We start from the raw sequence: 18,572 nt of genomic DNA on the forward strand, positions 1-18,572 counted from the left end.
TGTTTATTGCAGTATGGAGTTTAGACTGATGGCCTTAATCTTAAGTTGTCTTGTGGTTGTTGTTGTTGTTGTTTGACTTGCATCCCACTGGGATTTTTGCCCACAGCGTTGGTGTACACGGTAACTTTTTCAGGAATATTTTTGCTGTTTTTTCCCTGGATTTTCGGTTTGCACAGTCACACACACAAAGTCACTTTAAGATGTTTTTTTTTTCTTGTTCGTGTTTTTGTTTTTTGTTTGTTGCGGTTGCAACCCCCGATTCGAGAGCCGAATGGCTCGCAGGACCGTACCAAATAAATGGATCTAAATGGAACTAACCGCTATTGAGTGTTTTTAAGGTCCATACGGCATACAGACGTTTTAATACGGCAACAGCAACACCCAACGGTACTTGTTTGTGTTTTGACCCGCGCGATGGGACTTTGTACGATGAACGTTGAGATTTATGAGGTGCGCGGGGTGACCAATGAGGTCTGAATTTGTCGGTTGATAGGAATGGTGAGCGCTGAACTCGTTAAGTAATTGGCCAAGTTTTATTTAGGTGACAATTATTGACTGATTGGCTGTGTCGGGTGGTGGCGGCGGCTAGTTTCATGACGCACGTTTATATTTACGCGATCTAACCCGAACAACAACAGCAAAAACCTTTATTATGGATATTATTTAAGATTGTACAATGTTGAGCCTAAGCAAAGAAAGTTTAAAATACGTAAAAATCTCTTTCGACCTATATCCTTAGATACCAAATATATTCCGAAATTGGGTTGTAAAAAGTCCGATATCTGAAAAATTAAAACTAATGGCATTTGCTTTTTTCCGTGTCCTGCGGATCAAAAGATGTGCCAGAAAGCCTAGGCAGCATCCCCGAAAGCTGTCCCCCCGGTGTCAATCAAGTTAAATAAAATCTGGTCACACGCAAACGAAAATAAACCACACGAATACCAGATTATAAGACGCAAACCCTCCCCGCCCAAACGCTTTCCTTAAAATACAGAGGAGTAAAAATGTTCGACTTAACCGTTCGGGAGAACACGACCGTCGATGCCGTCCGTTCACGGAAATTTGCGCGGGGCGGGGGGTGTGGGGTGGTGTGTGGCAGCAAACGGAAGAACGTGGCACGAACTGTGGACATTTTGGACATTAGAATAGCCAAAAAAAGTTTCACACGGACACCCGGGGAAAAGCGGAGTCAGCTGTAGCTTCCCCCCCCGTTTTACCGGCAAGAACCCACGAGGGGCGTTCAGGTGTTGGTCGAACACCCCGAGCGTAGAAGCACGTTGCGGCGAGGCATCGTCAGGTCTGCGTTAAGTCACACGGCCATGCTCTGTGGTTTAAAGGGGCATGCAAAAACAAGCGCGCTTCGACGATGATAATGTACGCATCGTCCTTGAGACCGAATAGCCTGCACCAGAGCCCACACAGCCTCCTCCTGTAATGGCCGTGTCTCACCACCGGCGTGAGGCCAGAGGACAGCACAAGGACAATGCAATAAAACGTGCTTTGATAATTGTGATAATTACGAACGCGCTTGTCCTCCAAAATGATTGTCCTGCTATCGTGTATTTTTTATATATATACCTATATAGCCTCTTTATCCTAGGCGTTCTACAAGCGCTTTGAGTGGTACAATTAGATTATCTGAAGGTGATATGGTGAATAGGAATGGGTGATGGGGATGGAGGTGCGTGGGTATGGGGATCGCGGGGGTACCTAGGGATGGAGGGGTGAAGGACGGACGGGCAAATGCGAAGAGGTGCGGGGTCTTGAGGGAGGAGCGGATGCTACACGGGGGGGGGGGGGGGGGGGGAGGAGGGGGGTGCTTCACGCTTAACGTGGAGGGGAAGTTTGTTCCAGTGCGGGTGACTCAAGCAGGGAAAAGGAGCGGAAGCGGTGGATCGTGCACAGGGGGCAGGGGAGGGGACGGGGACGGGGACGGTGACGGAGTAAGGAGAGGTTGCGGGCGGAGCGAGCAGGCGGTGGACATGATACGAGCGGAAGGAAGCCGAGGTACGGCGGGGGGAGGGGGCAAGGGGCAAGCCTATGGGGAGATCTGCAGACTCGCGTCAGTCAGGAGCAGGAGCTTGAACGGACACCGCTAGCGTAATGGGGAGCCCCTCCGCACTTCTGTCAGAAGGGCCGAGGGTTCGGGAGCAGCGCGGCAAGACGGAGCAGCGGGCAGACGCAAAGTCGGAACCCGCCGCAGTGGAATGAACGCGGCAGGCTGGGGCTGGGAGGCCCGAGTGGGAGAGAGTTTGCGGTCGCCCGCATACTGGGAGTCCGGCGGTGGGCTGAGTGACGTAGAGAATGGGGGGGGGGGGGGCTGTGCTTCGCGAATCCTTCGCGGGGTTTGCGGCGAGTTAAAGGGGACCGCTTGGACGAGCCGACCCCCCCCTGTTTATTCCGGAGGACCCCTGTAACCCCCCCCCCCCAGCTGAGCGAACCTCTCCACCGGGCGAGCGAGCGAGAGGCATCGCCGGCGCTCAGCCCATTTGTGTCTTCGCCAGGGCAAGGAGGCCCGTCCGCCGTAGCCGGCGCTTTTGTCAGAAGCGGCCTGGCCGTCGCTCAGCGATAAGCTCAGCGAAGTGGCTGATATCATGTGCGGGGTGGGGGGGGGGGTGGGGGGGTGAGGGGGGGGGTGCGCAGGGGTGATTGGGGGGGGTGGGGGGGGAGAGACGGGAATCCCGTTGCTAGCGTTGTCTAAGAGCCGTCTTCACCTCCTCGGCCCGGCTGAGGCTGTGCCACTGAGCGATAGCTCCACGAAGTAGGCTGACATCATGTGCGGAAAGGGGGGGGGTGAAGGTGGTGGGGTCTGGTGGGGGTGGTGAAGGGGTGGTGAAGGTGGTGGTGGGGTCTGGTGGGGGGGTGGTGAAGGGGTGGTGAAGGTGGTGGTGGAGGGGTTTGGTGGGGGGGTGGTGAAGGGGTGGTGAAGGTGGTGGTGGAGGGGTTTGGTGGGGGGGTGGTGAAGGGGTGGTGAAGGGGTGGTGAAGGTGGTGGTGGTTGTGGGGTCTGGTGGGGGGGTGGTGAAGGGGTGGTGAAGGTGGTGGTGGAGGGGTTTGGTGGGGGGGGGTGGTGAAGGGGTGGTGAAGGTGGTGGTGGTGGTGGGGTCTGGTGGGGGGTGGTGAAGGGGTGGTGAAGGTGGTGGTGGTGGTGGTGGTGGGGTCTGGTGGGGGGGGTCTGGTGGGGGGGGGGGGTGGGGGTGGTGAAGGGGTGGTGAAGGTGGTGGTGGTGGTGGTGGGGTCTGGTGGGAGGTGGGGGGGTGATCCCCGTTGCTAGCGCTGCCCGAGAGCCGTCTTCACCTCCTCGGGCCGACTGAGGCTGCGCCACTGAACGGTAGCTCAGCAAAGTGGCTGACATCATGTGCGGAAATGGGGGGGGGGGGGTGGTGAAGGTGGTGGTGGAGGGGTTTGGTGGTGAAGGGGTGGTGAAGGGTTGGTGAAGGTGGTGGTGGTGGTGGGGTCTGGTGGGGGTGGTGAAGGGGTGGTGAAGGTGGTGGTGGTGGGGTCTGGTGGGGGGGGGGTCTGGTGGGGGGTGGGGGGTGATCCCCGTTGCTAGCGCTGCCCAAGAACCGTCTTCACCTTCTCGGCCCGGCTGAGGCTGCGCCACTGAGCGATAGCTCCACGAAGTGGCTGACATCACGTGCGGAAAGGGGGGGGGGGTGGTGAAGGTGGTGGGGTCTGGTGGGGGGGTGGTGAAGGGGTGGTGAAGGTGGTGGTGGTGGTGGGGTCTGGTGGGGGTGGTGAAGGTGGTGGTGGGGGGCCTGGTGGGGGTCTGGTGGGGGGGTGATCCCCCGTTGCTAGCGCTGCCCGAGAGCCGTCTTCACCTCCTCGGGCCGACTGAGGCTGTGCCACTGAGCGATGGGGTGCCGCGCGTTGTTCAGCATGTCGTTCCAGTGCCGGAGGCCTCCGCCCGTCGCCTCCGAGCCCACGAACACCTTGCCGATCATGTCGTTCTTCTTCATCTTATCGTGGTCGATGACCGAGATGACCAGCTGCACCTTCTGTGGCGTGGCGGAGGAGAGGGGAGGGGAGGAGAGCGAGGGGCGGTGGTGTCACGGGTTGAGAGAGAGAGAGAGACGGACACGGATAGAGCGTGCGTGGGTGGGTTACAGCTCCACGCTGTCCGGTCGGGACAGGTACAAACGAAAGAGAAAGATCCCACCCACCCACCCACCCACCCACCCGCGTAGCCTCAACAGACTTTTTTGGGGCAAGCGCCGTTAGCGAGCAGCAGCGTCGCCCATGGAGGATGCCGCTGGGGTGGGTGGCCAACATCAGGTGCCAGGTAATCATTTGGTGCCCGGGTAACGACCTAGGGGGAGGCCCGGGACCGGTACAGGGAATCGTCAACCGGCGTCGACCGTGAGCGGGAATCGAGCCTGGGACAGCTCAGGGCTCTAACCACGGTGCTACCGCCCCGCACTCAACCACTCAGCAAAAACCCAGCCACCAACCCCCGCTCACGTGCCCACACTCAACCGGGCACGTGCCCGCCCACACACTGACCCCACCAAGCCAGCCAGGCATCAACCCACTCAGCAACACACTCCCCCCCATCAACCCAACAATCCACCAACCCCAGCCACTCGCCAACCCCAATCAACCACCGAAAACCTTCGCCCACCCACCTAAACACCCGCCCACCTACTCAACCCCTCCACCCACAAACACCTACAGACCCACCTAACTACTCAAACAATCCACCAATGGGACCATCTACCAACCCACCCACCGACCCCCCTCACCCACCCACACACCTACCTACCCACCTACTCAACCCATCCACCCACTCAACCACCCACAAATCCACTCACCCATCAAACCACCCATCCACCAACCCACTCACCCACCCACCCACCTACTCTCCATCCACCCACTCAACCACTCACCAATACACTCACCCATCAACCCACCCATCCACCAACCCAGCCACTCACCAACCCACTGAACCACCAAACCCCCCACACACCCACCCACCCACCTACTCAACCCACCCACCCACTCAACCACCCACCAATCCAATCACCCATCAACCCACCCATCCACCAACCCAGCCACTCACCAACCCACTCAACCACCAATCCCCTCACCCACCCACACACCCACCCACCCACCTACTCAACCCATCCACCCACTCAACCACCCACCAATCCCATCACCCATCAACCCACCCATCCACCAACCCAGCCACTCACGAACCACCAAACTCCTCACCCACCCACCCACCCACACACCGACCCACCCACCTACTCAACCCATCCACCCACTCAACCACCCACCAATCCAATCACCCATCAACCCACCCATCCACCAACCCAGCCACTCACCAACCCACTCAACCACCAAACCCATCACCCACCCACCCACACACCCACCGACCCACCTACTCAACCAATCCACCCACTCAACCACTCACCAATCCACTCACCCATCAACCCACCCATGCACCAACCCAGCCACTCACCAACCCACTCAACCACCAATCCCCTCACCCACCCACACACCCACCCACCTACTCAACCCATCCACCCACTCAACCACCCACCAATCCAATCACCCATCAACCCACCCATCCACCAACCCAGCCACTCACGAACCACCAAACTCCTCACCCACCCACCCACCCACCTACTCAACCCACCCACCCACTCAACCACCCACCAATCCAATCACCCATCAACCCACCCATCCACCAACCCAGCCACTCACCAACCCACTCACCAATCCACCAACCCAGCCACTCACCAACCCAGCCACTCAACAACCCCACTCAACCACCAAACCCCTCACCCACCCACCCACCCACCTACTCAACCCATCCACCCACTCAACCACCCACCAATCCAATCACCCATCAACCCACCCATCCACTAATCCAGCCACTCACCAACCCACTGAACCACCAAACCCCCCACACACCCACCCACCCACCCACCTACTCAACCCACCCACCCACTCAACCACCCACCAATCCAATCACCCATCAACCCACCCATCCACCAACCCAGCCACTCACCAACCCACTCAACCACCAATCCCCTCACCCACCCACACACCCACCCACCTACTCAATCCACCCACCCACTCAACCACCCACCAATCCAATCACCCATCAACCCACCCATCCACCAACCCAGCCACTCACCAACCCACTCAACCACCAATCCCCTCACCCACCCACACACCCACACACACACCCACCCACCTACTCAACCCATCCACCCACTCAACCACCCACCAATCCAATCACCCATCAACCCACCAACCCAGCACGGCCCCGTTGGGGCCTCATCGTCCCTCTCCCGCTATCCCTCTCTCGCTCTCGACCCACGTGGATCTGGTCGGTGGTGATGTCGAAGGTGAACGACTCGTTGTAGTAGGGGTCCAGCGTCTCCTTCAAACCACCCATCCACCAACCCACTCAGCCACCCACCCACCCACCCACCTACTCAACCTATCCACCCACTCAACCACTCACCAATCCACTCACCCATCAAACCACCCATCCACCAACCCAGCCACTCACCAACCCAGCCACTCAACAACCCACTCAACCACCAAACCCCTCACTCACCCACCCACCTACTCAACCCATCCACCCACTCAACCACCCACCAATCCAATCACCCATCAACCCACCCATCCACCAATCCAGCCACTCACCAACCCACTCAACCACCAAACCCCCCACACACCCACCCACCCACCCACACACCCACCCACCCACCTACTCAACCCACCCACCCACTCAACCACCCACCAATCCAATAACCCATCAACCCACCCATCCACCAACCCAGCACGGCCCCGATGGGGACTCATCATCCCTCTCCCGCTATCCCTCTCGACCCACGTGGATCTGGTCGGTGGTGATGTCGAAGGTGAACGACTCGTTGTAGTAGGGGTCCAGCGTCTCCTTCTTGATGGTCGTCTTTTTCTTCTTGATCCTCTTGCCGTTCTCCATCAGCTGGATCTTCACGAAGGGGTCTGCGGCGATCGAGCGTCAAAGCCGCACAGCATCGACATCAAGGCACACCCCCCCCACAACCTCCCCCACCACCACCCCTTCTTGCCAGTGACAAAATTCAAGAATGCGTTTCACCCTTTCCGGCAATTAAGCGGAAAGTAAAACGCCGTTAAGATGTTCTCCTGGTTCTTTGAAGGGCGTTACGGTAGGCTAGCTAGGGTGAGGGTGTTACGGTAGGCTAGCTACGGTGAGGGTGTTACGGTAGGCTAGCTACGGTGAGGGTGCTACGGTAGGCTAGCTACGGTGAGGGTGATACGGTAGGCTAGCTACGGTGAGGGTGTTACGGTAGGCTAGCTACGGTGAGGACGTTACGGTAGGCTAGCTACGGTGAGGGTGCTACGGTAGGCTAGCTACGGTGAGAGTGTTACGGTAGGGTAGCTACGGTGAGAGTGTTACGGTAGGCTAGCTACGGTGAGGGTGTTACGGTAGGCTAGCTACGGTGAGGGTGTTACGGTAGGCTAGCTACGGTGAGGGTGCTACGGTAGGCTAGCTACGGTGAAGGTGTTACGGTAGGCTAGCTACGGTGAAGGTGATACGGTAGGCTAGCTACGGTGAGGGTGTTACGGTAGGCTAGCTACGGTGAGGGTGTTACGGTAGGCTAGCTACGGTGAGGGTGTTACGGTAGGCTAGCTACGGTGAGGGTGATACGGTAGGCTAGCTACGGTGAGGGTGTTACGGTAGGCTAGCTACGGTGAGGGTGTTACGGTAGGCTAGCTACTGTGAGGGTGTTACGGTAGGCTAGCTACGGTGAGGACGTTACGGTAGGCAAGCTACAGTGAGGGTGTTACGGTAGGGTAGCTACGGTGAGGGTGCTACGGTAGGCTAGCTACGGTGAGGGTGTTACGGTAGGCTAGCTACGGTGAGGGTGTTACGGTAGGGTAGCTACGGTGAGGGTGTTACGGTAGGCTAGCTACGGTGAGGGTGTTACGGTAGGCTAGCTACTGTGAGGGTGTTACGGTAGGCTAGCTACGGTGAGGGTGTTACGGTAGGCTAGCTACGGTGAGGGTGTTACGGTAGGCTAGCTACGGTGAGGGTGTTACGGTAGGCTAGCTACGGTGAGGGTGTTACGGTAGGCTAGCTACGGTGAAGGTGTTACGGTAGGCTAGCTACGGTGAAGGTGTTACGGTAGGCTAGCTACGGTGAGGGTGTTACGGTAGGCTAGCTACGGTGAGGGTGTTACGGTAGGCTAGCTACGGTGAGGGTGTTACGGTAGGCTAGCTACGGTGAGGACGTTACGGTAGGCTAGCTACGGTGAGGGTGTTACGGTAGGCTAGCTACGGTGAGGGTGTTACGGTAGGGTAGCTACGGTGAGGACGTTACGGTAGGCTAGCTACGGTGAGGGTGTTACGGTAGGCTAGCTACGGTGAGGGTGTTACGGTAGGCTAGCTACGGTGAGGACGTTACGGTAGGGTAGCTAGGGTGAGGGTGCTACGGTAGGGTAGCTACGGTGAGGGTGATACGGTAGGCTAGCTACGGTGACGGTGCTACGGTAGGGTAGCTAGGGTGAGGGTGTTACGGTAGGCTAGCTACGGTGAGGGTGTTACGGTAGGCTAGCTACGGTGAGGGTGTTACGGTAGGCTAGCTACGGTGAGGGTGTTACGGTAGGCTAGCTAGGGTGAGGGTGTTACGGTAGGCTAGCTACGGTGAGGGTGCTACGGTAGGCTAGCTACGGTGAGGACGTTACGGTAGGCTAGCTACGGTGAGCGTGTTACGGTAGGGTAGCTACGGTGAAGGTGTTACGGTAGGGTAGCTACGGTGAGGGTGTTACGGTAGGCTAGCTACGGTGAGGACGTTACGGTAGGCTAGCTACGGTGAGGGTGTTACGGTAGGCTAGCTACGGTGAGGGTGTTACGGTAGGGTAGCTACGGTGAAGGTGTTACGGTAGGCTAGCTACGGTGAGGGTGTTACGGTAGGCTAGCTAGGGTGAGGACGTTACGGTAGGCTAGCTACGGTGAAGGTGTTACGGTAGGTTAGCTACGGTGAGGGTGTTACGGTAGGCTAGCTACGGTGAGGACGTTACGGTAGGCTAGCTACGGTGAGGGTGTTACGGTAGGCTAGCTACGGTGAGGGTGCTACGGTAGGCTAGCTACGGTGAGGGTGTTACGGTAGGGTAGCTACGGTGAGGGTGTTACGGTAGGCTAGCTACGGTGAGGGTGTTACGGTAGGCTAGCTACGATGAGGACGTTACGGTAGGCTAGCTACGGTGAGGGTGCTACGGTAGGCTAGCTACTGCGAGGGTGCTACGGTAGGCTAGCTACGGTGAGGGTGTTACGGTAGGGTAGCTACGGTGAGGGTGTTACGGTAGGCTAGCTACGGTGAGGGTGTTACGGTAGGGTAGCTACGGTGAGGGTGTTACGGTAGGCTAGCTACGGTGAGGGTGTTACGGTAGGCTAGCTACGGTGAGGGTGCTACGGTAGGGTAGCTACGGTGAGGGTGCTACGGTAGGGTAGCTACGGTGAGGGTGCTACGGTAGGCTAGCTACGGTGAGGGTGTTACGGTAGGCTAGCTACGGTGAGGGTGTTACGGTAGGCTAGCTACGGTGAGGGTGTTACGGTAGGCTAGCTACGGTGAGGGTGTTACGGTAGGCTAGCTACGGTGAGGGTGTTACGGTAGGGTAGCTACGGTGAGGGTGTTACGGTAGGCTAGCTACGGTGAGGACGTTACGGTAGGCTAGCTACGGTGAGGGTGCTACGGTAGGCTAGCTACTGCGAGGGTGCTACGGTAGGCTAGCTACGGTGAGGGTGTTACGGTAGGCTAGCTACGGTGAGGGTGTTACGGTAGGCTAGCTACGGTGAGGGTGTTACGGTAGGCTAGCTACGGTGAGGGTGTTACGGTAGGGTAGCTACGGTGAGGGTGCTACGGTAGGGTAGCTACGGTGAGGGTGCTACGGTAGGGTAGCTACGGTGAGGGTGCTACGGTAGGGTAGCTACGGTGAGGGTGTTACGGTAGGCTAGCTACGGTGAGGGTGTTATGGTAGGCTAGCTACGGTGAGGGTGTTACGGTAGGGTAGCTACGGTGAGGGTGTTACGGTAGGCTAGCTACGGTGAGGACGTTACGGTAGGCTAGCTACGGTGAAGGTGTTACGGTAGGCTAGCTACGGTGAGGGTGTTACGGTAGGCTAGCTACGGTGAGGGTGTTACGGTAGGCTAGCTACGGTGAGGGTGTTACGGTAGGCTAGCTACGGTGAGGGTGTTACGGTAGGGTAGCTACGGTGAGGGTGTTACGGTAGGCTAGCTACGGTGAGGACGTTACGGTAGGCTAGCTACGGTGAGGGTGCTACGGTAGGCTAGCTACTGCGAGGGTGCTACGGTAGGCTAGCTACGGTGAGGGTGTTACGGTAGGCTAGCTACGGTGAGGGTGTTACGGTAGGCTAGCTACGGTGAGGGTGTTACGGTAGGCTAGCTACGGTGAGGGTGTTACGGTAGGCTAGCTACGGTGAGGGTGTTACGGTAGGGTAGCTACGGTGAGGACGTTACGGTAGGCTAGCTACGGTGAGGACGTTACGGTAGGGTAGCTACAGTGAGGGTGTTACGGTAGGCTAGCTACGGTGAGGGTGTTACGGTAGGCTAGCTACGGTGAGGGTGTTACGGTAGGCTAGCTACGGTGAGGGTGTTACGGTAGGGTAGCTACGGTGAGGGTGCTACGGTAGGGTAGCTACGGTGAGGGTGTTACGGTAGGCTAGCTACGGTGAGGGTGTTACGGTAGGCTAGCTACGGTGAGGGTGTTACGGTAGGCTAGCTACGGTGAGGATGTTACAGTAGGGTAGCTACGGTGAGGGTGTTACGGTAGGCTAGCTACGGTGAGGACGTTACGGTAGGCTAGCTACGGTGAAGGTGTTACGGTAGGCTAGCTACGGTGAGGGTGTTACGGTAGGCTAGCTACGGTGAGGGTGTTACGGTAGGCTAGCTACGGTGAGGGTGTTACGGTAGGCTAGCTACGGTGAGGGTGTTACGGTAGGCTAGCTACGGTGAGGGTGTTACGGTAGGCTGGCTACGGTGAGGGTGTTACGGTAGGGTAGCTACGGTGAGGGTGCTACGGTAGGGTAGCTACGGTGAGGGTGTTACGGTAGGCTAGCTACGGTGAGGGTGTTACGGTAGGCTAGCTACGGTGAGGGTGTTACGGTAGGCTAGCTACGGTGAGGGTGTTACGGTAGGCTAGCTACGGTGAGGACGTTACGGTAGGCTAGCTACGGTGAGGGTGTTACGGTAGGCTAGCTACGGTGAGGGTGTTACGGTAGGCTAGCTAGGGTGAGGGTGTTACGGTAGGCTAGCTACGGTGAGGGTGCTACGGTAGGCTAGCTACGGTGAGGGTGTTACGGTAGGCTAGCTACGGTGAGGGTGTTACGGTAGGCTAGCTACGGTGAGGGTGTTACGGTAGGCTAGCTACGGTGAGGGTGTTACGGTAGGCTAGCTACGGTGAGGGTGTTACGGTAGGCTAGCTACGGTGAGGGTGTTACGGTAGGCTAGCTACGGTGAGGGTGTTACGGTAGGCTAGCTACGGTGAGGGTGTTACGGTAGGGTAGCTACGGTGAGGACGTTACGGTAGGCTAGCTACGGTGAGGGTGATACGGTAGGCTAGCTAGGGTGAGGGTGTTACGGTAGGCTAGCTACGGTGAGGGTGTTACGGTAGGGTAGCTACGGTGAGGGTGTTACGGTAGGCTAGCTACGGTGAGGGTGTTACGGTAGGCTAGCTACGGTGAGGGTGTTACGGTAGGCTAGCTACGGTGAGGGTGTTACGGTAGGCTAGCTACGGTGAGGGTGTTACGGTAGGCTAGCTACGGTGAGGGTGATACGGTAGGCTAGCTACAGTGAGGACATTACGGTAGGCTAGCTACGGTGAGGGTGTTACGGTAGGCTAGCTACGGTGAGGGTGTTACGGTAGGGTAGCTACGGTGAGGGTGCTACGGTAGGCTAGCTACGGTGAGGGTGTTACGGTAGGCTAGCTACGGTGAGGGTGTTACGGTAGGCTAGCTACGGTGAGGACGTTACGGTAGGGTAGCTACGGTGAGGGTGTTACGGTAGGCTAGCTACGGTGAGGACGTTACGGTAGGCTAGCTAGGGTGAGGGTGTTACGGTAGGCTAGCTACGGTGAGGGTGTTACGGTAGGCTAGCTACGGTGAGGGTGTTACGGTAGGCTAGCTACGGTGAGGGTGTTACGGTAGGCTAGCTACTGTGAGGGTGTTACGGTAGGCTAGCTACGGTGAGGACGTTACGGTAGGCTAGCTACGGTGAGGGTGTTACGGTAGGGTAGCTACGGTGAGGGTGTTACGGTAGGCTAGCTACGGTGAGGGTGATACGGTAGGCTAGCTACGGTGAGGGTGTTCCAGTAGGCTAGCTAGGGTGAGGGTGTTACGGTAGGCTAGCTACGCTGAGGACGTTACGGTAGGCTAGCTACGGTGAGGGTGTTACGGTAGGCTAGCTAGGGTGAGGGTGCTACGGTAGGGTAGCTACTGTGAGGGTGTTACGGTAGGCTAGCTACGGTGAGGGTGTTACGGTAGGGTAGCTACTGTGAGGGTGTTACGGTAGGCTAGCTACGGTGAGGGTGTTACGGTAGGCTAGCTACGGTGAGGGTGTTACGGTAGGCTAGCTACGGTGAGGACGTTACGGTAGGCTAGCTACGGTGAGGGTGTTACGGTAGGCTAGCTACAGTGAGGGTGCTACGGTAGGCTAGCTACTGTGAGGGTGTTACGGTAGGCTAGCTACGGTGAGGACGTTACGGTAGGCTAGCTACGGTGAGGGTGTTACGGTAGGCTAGCTACGGTGAGGGTGTTACGGTAGGCTAGCTACTGTGAGGGTGTTACGGTAGGCTAGCTACGGTGAGGGTGTTACGGTAGGGTAGCTACTGTGAGGGTGTTACGGTAGGCTAGCTACGGTGAGGGTGTTACGGTAGGCTAGCTACGGTGAGGGTGTTACGGTAGGCTAGCTACGGTGAGGACGTTACGGTAGGCTAGCTACGGTGAGGGTGTTACGGTAGGCTAGCTACGGTGAGGGTGCTACGGTAGGCTAGCTACGGTGAGGGTGATACGGTAGGGTAGCTACGGTGAGGGTGTTACGGTAGGGTAGCTACGGTGAGGGTGTTACGGTAGGCTAGCTACGGTGAGGGTGTTACGGTAGGCTAGCTACGGTGAGGGTGTTACGGTAGGCTAGCTACGGTGAGGGTGTTACGGTAGGCTAGCTACGGTGAGGGTGCTACGGTAGGCTAGCTACGGTGAGGGTGTTACGGTAGGGTAGCTACTGTGAGGGTGTTACGGTAGGCTAGCTACGGTGAGGGTGTTACGGTAGGCTAGCTACGGTGAGGGTGTTACGGTAGGCTAGCTACGGTGAGGACGTTACGGTAGGCTAGCTACGGTGAGGGTGTTACGGTAGGCTAGCTACGGTGAGGGTGCTACGGTAGGCTAGCTACGGTGAGGGTGATACGGTAGGGTAGCTACGGTGAGGGTGTTACGGTAGGGTAGCTACGGTGAGGGTGTTACGGTAGGCTAGCTACGGTGAGGACGTTACGGTAGGCTAGCTAGGGTGAGGGTGTTACGGTAGGCTAGCTACGGTGAGGGTGTTACGGTAGGCTAGCTACGGTGAGGGTGTTACGGTAGGCTAGCTACGGTGAGGGTGTTACGGTAGGCTAGCTACGGTGAGGGTGTTACGGTAGGCTAGCTACGGTGAGGGTGTTACGGTAGGCTAGCTACGGTGAGGGTGTTACGGTAGGCTAGCTACGGTGAGGACGTTACGGTAGGCTAGCTACGGTGAAGGTGTTACGGTAGGCTAGCTACGGTGAGGACGTTACGGTAGGGTAGCTACGGTGAGGGTGTTACGGTAGGCTAGCTACGGTGAAGGTGTTACGGTAGGCTAGCTACGGTGAGGACGTTACGGTAGGGTAGCTATGGTGAGGGTGTTACGGTAGGCTAGCTACGGTGAGGGTGTTACGGTAGGGTAGCTACGGTGAGGGTGTTACGGTAGGCAAGCTACAGTGAGGGTGTTACGGTAGGGTAGCTACGGTGAGGGTGCTACGGTAGGCTAGCTACGGTGAGGGTGTTACGGTAGGCTAGCTACGGTGAGGGTGTTACGGTAGGCTAGCTACGGTGAGGACGTTACGGTAGGGTAGCTACGGTGAGGGTGTTACGGTAGGCTAGCTACGGTGAAGGTGTTACGGTAGGCTAGCTACGGTGAGGACGTTACGGTAGGGTAGCTATGGTGAGGGTGTTACGGTAGGCTAGCTACGGTGAGGGTGATACGGTAGGCTAGCTACGGTGAGGGTGTTACGGTAGGCTAGCTACGGTGAGGGTGTTACGGTAGGCTAGCTACGGTGAAGGTGTTACGGTAGGCTAGCTACGGTGAGGGTGATACGGTAGGGTAGCTACGGTACGGGTGATACGGTACACTAACACAGTGAGGGTGTTACGGTACACTAACACAGTGAGGGTGTTACGGTACACTAACACAGTGAGGGTGTTACGGTACACTAACACGGTACGGGTGTTACGGTACACTAACACAGTGAGGGTGTTACGGTACACTAACACAGTGAGGGTGTTACGGTACACTAACACAGTGAGGGTGTCACGGTACACTAACACGGTACGGGTGTCACGGTACACTAACACAGTGAGGGTGTTACGGTACACTAACACACTGAGGGTGTTACGGTACACTAACACGGTAAGGGTGTTACGGTACACTAACACAGTGAGGGTGTTACGTTACACTAACACAGTGAGGGTGTCACGGTACACTAACACAGTGAGGGTGTTACGGTACACTAACACAGTGATGGTGTTACGGTACACTAACACAGTGAGGGTGTTACGGTACACTAACACAGTGATGGTGTTACGGTACACTAACACAGTGAGGGTGTTACGGTACACTAACACAGTGAGGGTGTTACGGTACACTAACACGGTACGGGTGTCACGGTACACTAACACAGTGAGGGTGTTACGGTACACTAACACAGTGAGGGTGTTACGGTACACTAACACAGTGAGGGTGTTACGGTACACGTGCTACGGTACGGGTGTTACGGTACACTAACACAGTGAGGGTGTTACGGTACACTAACACGGTACGGGTGTTACGGTACACTAACACAGTGAGGGTGTTACGGTACACGTGCTACGGTACGGGTGTTACGGTACACTAACACAGTGAGGGTGTTACGGTACGCTAACACAGTGAGGGTGTTACGGTACACGTGCTACGGTACGGGTGTTACGGTACACTAACACAGTGAGGGTGTTACGGTACACACGTGTGCTACGGTACGGGTGTTACGGTACGAGTGTTACGGTACACGTGCTACGGTACGGGTGTTACGGTACACACGCGTGTGTCCGCGCTACGGTACGGGACAGCGGCGAGGCCTGGCGGCCGCCCTCACCAGAGAGGCCGTTCTTGTCCATGGCCTTGACGTTCTTGGCCTCGAGGATGACGACAGTGAGCTTGCCCGTCGTGGGGACGTAGCGCAGCGAGAAGCAGATGTCCCCCAGGTTCTCCATCTACGAGACGCGGGGGGGGGGGAGGTGACTCAGCAAAGCTTTCGCGAGTAGAACCAAACAAATGTCTGAAAGAGAAAAATTTTATTTTCTAAATTTTTTATTTTTATTTTTATCATTCCGCAAGTTTGCCCCTCGCAGCCCCCCCCCCCTTACCCCACCCCCCTACCCACCAGGAGACGAAGATACAAAAGATAAAGACCAAATCGCATCTCAAGACTCGTTTGCAGGTGGGGGCCTTACCTAGTAACAAGATTACACTCATAGACGCGGTGGCTAGGAGATGTCAGCTACCTTGCACGGTGTACGGGAGATCGTGGGTTCGATCCTGACCCTGACACCTCAGTGGCTAGGAGATGTCAACTATTTCGCCTGGTATACGGGAGATCGTGGGTTCGATCCCGACCCTGACACCTCAGTGGCTAGGAGATGTCAGCTACCTTGTCCGGTATACAGGAGGTCGTGGTTTTCGATCCCGACCATGACACCTCAGTGGCTAGGAGATGTCAACTATTTCGCCTGGTATACGGTAGATCGTGGTTTTTGATCCTGACCCTGACACCTCAGTCGCTGGCAGATGTCAACTATTTCGCCTGGTATACAGGAGATCGTGGGTTCGATCCTGACCCTGACACCTCAGTGGCTAGGAGATGTCAACTATTTCGCCTGGTATACGGTAGATCGTGGTTTTTGATCCTGACCCTGACACCTCAGTGGCTAGGAGATGTCAACTATTTCGCCCGGTATACAGGAGATCGTGGGTTCGATCCCTACCCTGACACCTCAGTGGCTAGGAGACGTCAACTATTTCGCCTGGTATACGGTAGATCGTCGGTTCGATCCCGACCCTGACACCTCAGTGGCTAGGAGATGTCAACTATTTCGCCTGGTATACAGGCGATCGTGGGTTCGATCCCGACCCTGACACCTCAGTGGCTAGGAGATGTCAACTATTTCGCCTGGTATACGGTAGATCGTGGGTTCAATCTCGACCTTGACACCTCAAGTGGCTAGGAGATGTCAACTATTTTGCCCGGTATACAGGAGATCGTGGGTTCGATCCCGACCCTGACACCTCAGTGGCTGGGGGAGATGTCAACTATTTCGCCTGGTATACGGTAGATCGTGGTTTTCGATCCCGACCCTTATGCCTGCTGAATATTTAGAGTTTTCATCTCTCTCTCTCTCTCTCTCACTTCCCGTGGTCACGTGGATTTTTCTCGAGGTCATCCACCGTTTTTTTTTTCTTCCACATTTAGAAATCAACATCACCACCGCGTTTAGAGTATTTGGCTGCTGCTATGAATGTGCGCGCGATGGTGATGATCAGTCATTTCGTTTGGACTGCTGTGATTCATGATTGCCAGGTTGCTTCTGAAAAAGTGGTAGCTCAATGGAGTGGGGGGGGGGCTTACTTGGTAACAATAAAAAAATAGTTTAACATCTAGTAGGTCTTCGCGAGCAATAGCATCCACAATTACAGTTTGTTGGGTTATATTTCGTGAAGAAATAAATGTTGTGTCGTTAAACCCGCCACCACCTGACACAGCCAATTAAGCAAAGGTTTATCACGTAAACGGAACATGCCAATTCGTTACCAGTACAGCAGTAGTGTATAGTGTAGTGTATAGTGTAGTGTATAGTGTAGTGTATAGTAGTGTATAGTGTAGTGTATAGTGTAGTGTATAGTGTAGTGTGTAGTAGTGTATAGTGTAGTGTGTAGTGTATAGTGTAGTGTATAGTAGTGTATAGTGTAGTGTATAGTGTAGTGTATAGTGTAGTGTGTAGTAGTGTAGTGTGTAGTAGTGTATAGTGTAGTGTATAGTGTAGTGTATAGTGTAGTGTAATGTATAGTGTAGTGTATAGTGTAGTGTATAGTGTAGTGTGTAGTGTAGTGTGTAGTAGTGTATAGTGTAGTGTGTAGTAGTGTATAGTGTAGTGTGTAGTAGTGTATAGTGTAGTGTATAGTGTAGTGTATAGTAGTGTATAGTGTAGTGTATAGTGTAGTGTATAGTGTAGTGTATAGTGTAGTGTGTAGTGTAGTGTGTAGTAGTGTATAGTGTAGTGTGTAGTAGTGTATAGTGTAGTGTATAGTGTAGTGTATAGTAGTGTATAGTGTAGTGTATAGTGTAGTGTATAGTGTAGTGTATAGTGTAGTGTGTAGTGTAGTGTGTAGTAGTGTATAGTGTAGTGTATGGTAGTGTATAGTGTAGTGTATAGTGTAGTGTATAGTAGTGTATAGTGTAGTGTATAGTGTAGTGTATAGTGTAGTGTATAGTGTAGTGTATAGTAGTGAATAGTGTAGTGTATAGCGTAGTGTATAGTGTAGTGTATAGTGTAGTGTATAGTAGCGTATAGTAGCGTATAGTGTAGTGTATAGTGTAGTGTATAGTGTAGTGTATAGTGTAGTGTATAGTAGTGTATAGTGTAGTGTATAGTGTAGTGTATAGTGTAGTGTGTAGTGTAGTGTGTAGTGTAGTGTGTAGTGTAGTGTATAGTGTAGTGTATAGTGTAGTGTATATTGTAGTGTATAGTGTAGTGTGTAGTGTAGTCTAAAGTGTAGTGTAAAGTGTAGTGTATAGTGTAGTGTATAGTGCAGAGTATAGTGTAGTGTGTAGTGTAGTGTATAGTGTAGTGTATAGTGTAGTGTATAGTGTAGTGTATAGTGTATAGTGTAGTGTATAGTGTAGTGTATAGTGTAGTGTGTAGTGTAGTGTATAATGTAGTGTAAAGTGTAGTGTATAGTGTAGTGTATAGTGTTGTGTATAGTGTAGTGTAAAGTGTAGTGTATAGTGTAGTGTATAGTGTAGTGTGTAGTGTAGTGTATAGTGTAGTGTATAGTGTAGTGTATAGTGTAGTGTATAGTGTAGTGTATAGTGTAGTATACTAAGTACAGCACCACCGGTGTGTTGGAGAGCAAAGCCACAACATTTACAATCTGACTACGACGTTTCGCAAGTAATTACAGCCAGCTTCATCAGGCAACAGCCAGATTTGTGGTGGTGCACGTGGTGTGAGTGGCTCTGGTGGTGCACGTGGTGTGAGTGGCTCTGGTGGTGCA

At 55.0% G+C, this 18,572-nt stretch overlaps 1 protein-coding gene across 1 annotated transcript in view; it reads right to left on the reverse strand.

Moving 5' to 3' along the window:
* Positions 1 to 3,173: 3,173 nt before the first annotated feature.
* LOC116958696 (synaptotagmin-1-like) overlaps positions 3,174 to 18,572 on the reverse strand; it is a 29,518-nt gene continuing 14,119 nt past the window's right edge. Inside the window, exons 6-8 of the mRNA XM_032981430.2 lie at positions 15,397 to 15,514; positions 6,850 to 6,983; positions 3,174 to 3,997 (exon numbers count right to left, since the gene is read on the reverse strand). Coding sequence (XP_032837321.1) covers positions 3,794 to 3,997; positions 6,850 to 6,983; positions 15,397 to 15,514 — 456 coding nt within the window. The 3' untranslated portion in view covers positions 3,174 to 3,793. The remainder of the gene's footprint in view (positions 3,998 to 6,849; positions 6,984 to 15,396; positions 15,515 to 18,572) is intronic.

Source organism: Petromyzon marinus, chromosome 80 (genome assembly GCF_048934315.1).
Source record: "Petromyzon marinus isolate PM22_M1 ecotype Great Lakes invasive population chromosome 80, UKy_Petmar_22M1.pri1.0, whole genome shotgun sequence".
NCBI classification, from domain to species: domain Eukaryota; kingdom Metazoa; phylum Chordata; class Hyperoartia; order Petromyzontiformes; family Petromyzontidae; genus Petromyzon; species Petromyzon marinus.